The 8,152-nt window shown below is 40.4% G+C and overlaps 1 protein-coding gene across 1 annotated transcript; it reads left to right on the plus strand.

Annotated features, from left to right (window-relative positions):
- Nucleotides 1-319: 319 nt before the first annotated feature.
- actb2 (actin, beta 2) lies at nucleotides 320-4,035 on the plus strand. Its single transcript, XM_073838944.1, has 6 exons — nucleotides 320-455; nucleotides 1,754-1,883; nucleotides 1,986-2,225; nucleotides 2,536-2,974; nucleotides 3,067-3,248; nucleotides 3,327-4,035. The coding sequence occupies exons 2-6, from the start codon at nucleotides 1,761-1,763 to the stop codon at nucleotides 3,468-3,470; spliced, it is 1,128 nt and encodes a 375-aa protein (XP_073695045.1). The 5' UTR covers nucleotides 320-455; nucleotides 1,754-1,760; the 3' UTR covers nucleotides 3,471-4,035.
- Nucleotides 4,036-8,152: the final 4,117 nt, after the last annotated feature.

Genomic DNA, 8,152 nt, shown 5'->3' on the forward strand with positions numbered 1-8,152 from the left:
ACAACACAGGATCAAGGAGGTGTCCAACACTAGCACTTGTAACCTTTGCACAGACTTTTTGAAAGGCTGAAACAAGCCTCACTCGCGTTCTCACAACAGAGTACGTGAACGCGGAAAACTGTGTATTAAAACTAGCAAATAAAAAAGGCAATTTTTCGATCAAAATCGCCTAGGCCTTGTTCTTCAAATAGTCTAGCTTCCCCTTCTTTCACTCTCAAGTTGCAAGAAGCAAGTGTAGCAATGTGCACGCGACAGCCGGGTGTGTGACGCTGGACCAATCAGAGCGCAGAACTCCGAAAGTTTACCTTTTATGGCTAGAGCCGGGCATATGCCGTAGTATAAAAGAGCGCGCCCAGCTTTTCAGCTTCACTTTGAGCTCCTCCACACGCAGCTAGTGCGGAATATCATCTGCTTGTAACCCATTCTCTTAAGTCGACAAAACCCCCAAACCTAAGGTGAGTTGGCTTCTAAGCTTTTTATTACATTTTTAATGGCTTAATATTGATTCAAAAGTTTAATTAGAATGTTTAAAGATGGATTGAGTTATTAGGCTCAGTTAACTTACCGGTCTTTTTGCGGTTAACTAACGTTAGAAGCTTCTTTATTAACGTGGTTATTTTTTATAAAAGTCTCTTGTATGATTATAACTCTATGTAATGTTATTAAGTTAGAAGTGGAAAATGAGGTGGAAATGACGGTGAATGGGCCGGTGTGAAATAAGCGTTCAACCCTTTTAACCTTAAGATGTACTCTAGTTAACGATTTAACAGCTCTAAATGTGATTCGTAACGTTACAGTTTTCACGATTAGTGAGGCATGTTGCACACTTGATGGATAACGTTAGCCGGCATGGGAAGTTCTTTGTGCAGGCAGTGCTGCAGCAGGGTGTGACCTACTTTAGCTAGCCGGCTAACCAGTATTCATCTGCTGTGAACCTGATGAATCTTAATAATCTCTCATTTGACTTCTAAATGATCAAAGACACGTCTATTAGCTCTTTTTTAGTTCGTTTGTCACTTTTAGTGAAAGTAGTATCTTATAGCATAGCGTGCAGTCCTTCAGCCTTTTAAGGCTGAATTTAATTATTCAAGTATTTTATATGTCTGAGTGACTATCAAAGCGTTATCAAATGTAAGTTAACGTTAGTCAGTTTTAATAACTGGTAAGTGCTCTGATTAGATTTAAATGGTTGTAATTGTGTAGGATGAAGCACTTAAAAAAAATATCACTGATGAAGGCTATATATTGTAAAATGAATGGGTTGAGGAAGATCGTTCACAAGTGCTTTAGTGTGAAGTCTGATCATAAGCAGTCACTGAAGTCACTGCAGATCTGTGACGCAGTAATTTCGGGCAGACACCCGTCGAAATTCGGTTGTGTAATTGATACCAGGCGAGGATCGAAGAGGATGTGAAACTTCATTTGTGTAGATTTTAGGGAGTGGCCCCTGGCGTGATGAATGTCGAAATCTGTTCCTTTTTACTGAACCCTACGACTCTGGCTGAATGCCACACCGCCGGCAGCCGCAAAGCGGCTCAAACCATTGCCTTTTATGGTAATAATGAGAGAATGCAGAGGGACTTCCTTTGTCTGGCATATCTGAGGCGCGCATTGTCACTCTAGCACCCACTAGCGGTCAGACTGTAGAATGCAGCACGAAACAGGAAGTTGACTCCACATGGTCACATGCTCACTGACACGCTCTTCTTGTGGCAGCTATGCACTTCTAAACGTTTTTCTCATTCTTTTACAGTTCAGCCATGGATGATGAAATTGCCGCACTGGTTGTTGACAACGGATCCGGTATGTGCAAAGCCGGATTCGCTGGAGATGATGCTCCCCGTGCTGTCTTCCCATCCATCGTGGGTCGCCCCAGACATCAGGTAAGAGCCTAAGGCTTAATGATGAATAATGAGTATTTTTTTTTTTTTGCTTTGTAGTTCCTTAACTTGTATCTAAATTAACATGCTTTTCTCTTTTTACAGGGTGTCATGGTTGGTATGGGACAGAAGGACAGCTACGTTGGTGACGAGGCTCAGAGCAAGAGAGGTATCCTGACCCTGAAGTACCCCATTGAGCACGGTATTGTCACCAACTGGGACGACATGGAGAAGATCTGGCATCACACCTTCTACAACGAGCTGCGTGTTGCCCCAGAGGAGCACCCCGTCCTGCTCACAGAGGCCCCCCTGAACCCCAAGGCCAACAGGGAAAAGATGACACAGGTTGGTTTTTGCCATCAAATAGTCCTTGGACATCTCTCCTCTTGTTATCTCTTTAAGTTCTCCTGTTCATTCGTTCGTTCACTTCCTCCAGGCTTTGTGTCTTCTGAGCTCCTGAGTTTCTCATCTTTTGCTGGAAGCAGCAGGTTATTTATACTTTGCCTGCCTGTTTTGCAGTTTTCTCCCACACTATCAATCTTTCTGCACTTTTTTCTTTACTCTCTGATTTCCAACTAACCTCTGCATGGATGTGTGGATGGTGTGCTGTAACCCTTTTGAGCATCAAAGTTAACTTCCCAAACTCTCTTTCCAGATCATGTTCGAGACCTTCAACACCCCCGCCATGTACGTTGCCATCCAGGCTGTGCTGTCCCTGTATGCCTCTGGTCGTACCACTGGTATCGTGATGGACTCTGGTGATGGTGTCACCCACACTGTGCCCATCTACGAGGGTTACGCCCTGCCCCACGCCATCCTCCGTCTGGACTTGGCTGGCCGTGACCTGACTGACTACCTCATGAAGATCCTGACCGAGAGAGGCTACAGCTTCACCACCACAGCCGAGAGGGAAATTGTCCGTGACATCAAGGAGAAGCTCTGCTATGTGGCTCTTGACTTCGAGCAGGAGATGGGCACCGCTGCTTCCTCCTCCTCCCTGGAGAAGAGCTACGAGCTGCCTGACGGACAGGTCATCACCATTGGCAATGAGAGGTTCAGGTGCCCAGAGGCCCTGTTCCAGCCATCCTTCTTGGGTAGGTGTCCTGACATGCATTATCTGGCCTGTGTATGTGCTTTGAGAATGATTTGGAAGAACTTGGCTTAACCGTTCATCTTTCTTTCACAGGTATGGAATCTTGCGGTATCCACGAGACCACCTTCAACTCCATCATGAAGTGTGACGTCGACATCCGTAAGGACCTGTATGCCAACACTGTATTGTCTGGTGGTACCACCATGTACCCTGGCATTGCTGACAGGATGCAGAAGGAGATCACATCCCTGGCCCCCAGCACAATGAAAATCAAGGTGAGCTGAGCTTTGACCGTTACCTTTTGTATCAGTCTTTTGCTGAACACTTGTGGCTAATGGTTCATCTCTCCACAGATCATTGCCCCACCTGAGCGTAAATATTCTGTCTGGATCGGAGGTTCCATCCTGGCCTCCCTGTCCACCTTCCAGCAGATGTGGATTAGCAAGCAGGAGTACGACGAGTCTGGACCATCCATCGTCCACCGCAAATGCTTCTAAACGGACTGTTACCACTTCACGCCGACTCAAACTGCGCAGAGAAAAACTTCAAACGACAACATTGGCATGGCTTTTGTTATTTTTTGGCGCTTGACTCAGGATCTAAAAACTGGAACGGTGAAGGTGACGGCAATGTTTTTTGGCAAATAAGCATCCCCGAAGTTCTACAATGCATCTGAGGACTCAATGTTTTGGTTTTTTTTTTTCTTTAGTCATTCCAAATGTTTGTTAAATGCATTGTTCCGAAACTTATTTGCCTCTATGAAGGCTGCCCAGAAATTGGGAGCATACTTAACATTGTAGTATTGTATGTAAATTATGTAACAAAACAATGTCTGGGTTTTTGTACTTTCAGCCTTAAAATCTTGGGTTACTTTTTTGTTTTGTTTTTTTTCCTTTGTTCCAAAAAACGAAGCTTTACCATTCAAGATGTAAAGGTTTCCATTCCCCCTGGGCATATTGTAAAAGCTGTGTGGAACGTGGCGGTGCCAGACATTTGGTGGGGCCAACCTGTACACTGACTAATTCAATTCCAATAAAAGTGCACATGTGTTAAGACATCCTACTCCTGTGTGACTTCCTGTATTTGTGCTAAATGAACTTCCTCTTTGTCTTTAGACTATAATAAAAGTAGTCTTTACTTAGAATATTGTATGAGCATTCACATATCTCAACTAGATTATTTGATTGTAGAGCACTTTAGTGAAACAAACATGTAGGTTTTCTTGATCTGTTAAATGCAGGTTTTAGCTGGCTTTACCCAAATTCAATAGTTTTTGATACATAATTTATCCTTGCAGTGGCCTATAATGTGACTTAACTTCCTCTAAAAGGATCTTTTGAGAATAAAAGACTAAACTAGCAGCAACCAAAAGACATTTACCCAAATGCACATTTTCTAAAGTGGTTTCCAAAACTAAATGTCCCAAATGTAGCTTTACGCTGTGCTTTTAAATATCCTTTAATCAAGGCTTTGTATGAGGACACCATTATTAATCTTAAAGGTCAGTATGTAACTGCTTGTGCATATAAACCATAAAGAAATGTCCCAAAGTCATTTTTGGCAAAGTATATGAGAATAACCAAGCTCTAATTAAAAGTCTTGATAGGTAGCTGACTGAAGGGGCTAACAAATTACTTGTAATTTCTCTTATCTGAACTTATTAATCACTTTCTTATAGTATTAGTGTGCCATTGTGAATGCATAATTGCTTCTTTATATTGAGGTCTGAACATATTTTAATGAGACAGCATTGTGTCGCCTTAACGGTCAGCAGGTGCTGCATTTTATTTTGTGCTTCATATAACTGTACAGCAGATGGCACTCTTTTCACAGTAATCTCTAAGAAAACAGTCAGCCACTAATACAGAGACCAACGGTAACTCAATCAAGTTGCAAGAGACTTGGTGTTTTCTCTCGGGAGGAACCCCAAAAAATCTTTTAGTAAATGTGATATGAAATTTGTGCTAACAATATGCACTAATAAGTGGCTGCTGTTTTTAGGTTGATCCTGGTATGCTTGAACTTTGGTTACTGATGTAGTAGATACTTATAAATATGGGTGGCCTAGTTGCATATGATTTATTGCAAGCTGCTCCTCGCCTGACAGCACTTGATGAAAAATGATCAAGAGATTTTCCTGCTGTGTACATCTGTGCGGGTGTACAGCATAATACAGATTGTGCTTTATTAATAGCTGAGGTAACTTTCGGTGTATTGAATCAAACTAAGTCAATATTCGTTATCTAAACTACATAGTAGCATATTCTCTCTTTAGATTTGCACTGACCATTTAATTGTTTTTTGTTTTGTTTTGTTTTTTTTACCTAAAAGTGTTTTCACGACGCGTCATTCATTGAACATAGGCCTATTGGCGACACTGAATGTAAACAATACCACTGAACCGAACAAAACTCGCATATTTTGCTGATTATTGCTGGTGAAATGGTAAATTATTATCATGTTTTGGGGTGTACTAATAGGTCGGACTGGGAAAAACATTTGTAGTAGTTACTATAGACTGTCAAAAGTTTTAACAAATCAAGAAGAAGAGTGCAAAAAACTGTCTTGAGGAACAAAATGCGTTTGTGGCTAGCCAAACTGGATACAGGATTTCCAGGGCAAGAATCTTGACAACATTCAGGTTTGTTATTTTCATTTCCAGTCAGGTAGGTGAAATATTAGACTACTATCTTAATTAATACTGCTCATGTATCTTTACCAAATATTAACTTCAGTTTGTCAAAATATTGCGCCCTTTCCTGCGTACTATATCCTTCTCTATATGATTTAACAGCTTCCACGCATTTAATCCGTGGTTTAGACATCATGAATTAGTAGAACAACATATTCAGTAGTACATTAACCGTGCAATCCATGCTGTTTACAACCGAGTATCGCCAATATGGCCACACAAATCTACAGCATAATACAGAGTGTTTTATTAATAGCTGAGGTAACATTTGGTTCATTGAATCAAACTAAATCAGTATTCTTATTTATCAAAACCTACATAGTAGGAAATTCTCTCTTGAGAATTGCACTGTTTAAGGCGAGACACTGCAGGTGAATAGGGTAAAAAAAAAAAAAAAAAACTAATAGTTATCACCTTACCCAGTTGTAAAAAAATGTTGTATTACAGCTTTTCTAAAATGTTAGGTTTAAATATGCAAATGAGGCATCATTTAATGAAATATGAGCTCATTTGCAAACATTTCTAGTACAAAAATGTAAATACTGAATGAAGTCCAGAAAATTCTTGTTTAAATTTTTTGACATATTAGAGTGAACATTTTTTTACAAAGGGATTTTTGGGTATCTCATTTTGTCACGACATAATTCAGAAAAACACTTAGAACAGACAGGAAACACTAAATTACTAATCACTAACTTCTTATCTTTTTTTGGGAATAACATGTTGTATAAAATCAAGCAAATTATATATGAACAAATCCCTTCAGGATATAGACAGAAATAAAAATGTAAAGTTTGGTGTGTGTAAGGGTTACTGAAGTGGACATTTATGGCCCAATATAAAAGAAAAAACGAATTTTGAGAAAACAGGCTTTAAAAATATACATTGCAATTGAAATCTATTGACACAAATAGATAAAGTGCTATAAAAGAAACGCTTAACAGTGTTTTTCGGTTGTTTTCTTACCACTAGTCTGAAAAAAACAATTCTCAAACTTGATGGGTGCATGAAAAAAACAGCATTTTTGCCTGCAGTGTCGCCCCTTAATTGTTATATCCTGGACTTTAATCTTTTATAGTGTGTTTTCACGACGCGGCATCAATGGCCATTTTGCTGACACTGAATGTAAACAATGCCACTGAACCAAATGAAACTCACAAATTTAGCTGATTATTGCTGCTGAAAATGGTTATTTATTGTCATTTTGGGCTGTACTAACTGGTTGGACCTGGAAAATCATTTGGAGTACCATAGACTTCCAAATGTTATAACAAATCAAGGAGAAGATTGTGAAAAACTGAGGAACAAAAGGCGTTTGTAGTTGGCCAAACTGAACCAGGATTTCCAGGGCTAGATTCTTGACAATATTTGTGTTTGCTCTTATCATTTCCAGGCAAGTAGGTGAAATATTAGGCTAATATCTTAATTATCACCACTTGTACGAATCTTTACCAAATATTAACTATAGTTTTTAACTATAGTTATCTATAGTCCTTCTCTACATGATTTAGCAGCTTCCACACATTTTTTCCATGGTCTAGACAGCATAAATTAGCAGAATTCAGTAGTACATTAATTGTGCAATCAATGCTGTTGTTTACATCCGAGTATCGCCAAATATGGCTGTGCATCCGGGGAACTGACAAAACCGTGATGTAAGTGCAAACATAAATGATTTACAAATGAACCACATGAATCATTCGAGTTAATCTGAATTTACTCTCTACCCCCAACACAAGCACACAATGTCATTCTGTTCCATTCAACTTAGCCTCCCACGTACATTGATGCATCCCACAGGGACTTGTGCCTCAGCAAACGCCCGTGTGCGTCGATTGATTGTGGTGCGCTATGTTCACGCAGGGACGCAGGCCACGCACGAACGTTCCCCCTCCATTCATGATGAAATAATTACTACACAGAGGAACAAGCCAATAATAAGTGAGTAGTGGGCGACGGAGAAATCAGCATTCACGGCGCTATTTCTCATTGATTGCGCAATTATTCGAGAGACTCATTTAAGTCCTGTCCCACCGACGTTAGCATTTATGATTGATTGCTTAATGCAAAATAGACTCAAGGATGTTTTAATTTTATTGTGATTTTATAATAAACCAAAGCGAGGGGTGCTGCCGGAGGTGTTGTGCCTGTGATATGGACGAGCTCCAGTGTCATTAGATCCATTGTGTTCAGGGGCCCCTGTAGAGCTGTGGTCAAATGAGCACTGGAAGTCTCAGAACAATTTTGTGGTGCCTCACAGTGTCCAACTGAGCGTGTAGGAGGTTCTGCTCACAGCAGTACTGTCACCTCCAGAACAGACCCTCTCTCTACCCAGTGTTATTTTAGTCTCACTGACATACTATTACGCCTGTCCACCTTTTTCTTCAACGCGAAAGTAAGCCTGTAGGCGAGACTTCCAGTCCATTATCTGCTATAGGGAATAACGAGAAGAATAACATTGTGCAGTAAATGGTAAAACTGTTTGCA

Source organism: Garra rufa, chromosome 1, assembly GCF_049309525.1.
Source record: "Garra rufa chromosome 1, GarRuf1.0, whole genome shotgun sequence".
Taxonomy (NCBI): domain Eukaryota; kingdom Metazoa; phylum Chordata; class Actinopteri; order Cypriniformes; family Cyprinidae; genus Garra; species Garra rufa.

Coding starts and splice junctions, on each gene's coding strand:
- actb2 (XM_073838944.1), top strand. CDS start 1,761: ATGGATGATGAAATTGCCGCACTGGTTGTTGACAACGGATCCGGTATG. Junction 2,226..2,535: donor ACAGGGAAAAGATGACACAG/GTTGGTTTTTGC, acceptor CTCTCTTTCCAG/ATCATGTTCGAGACCTTCAA. Junction 2,975..3,066: donor GTTCCAGCCATCCTTCTTGG/GTAGGTGTCCTG, acceptor TTTCTTTCACAG/GTATGGAATCTTGCGGTATC.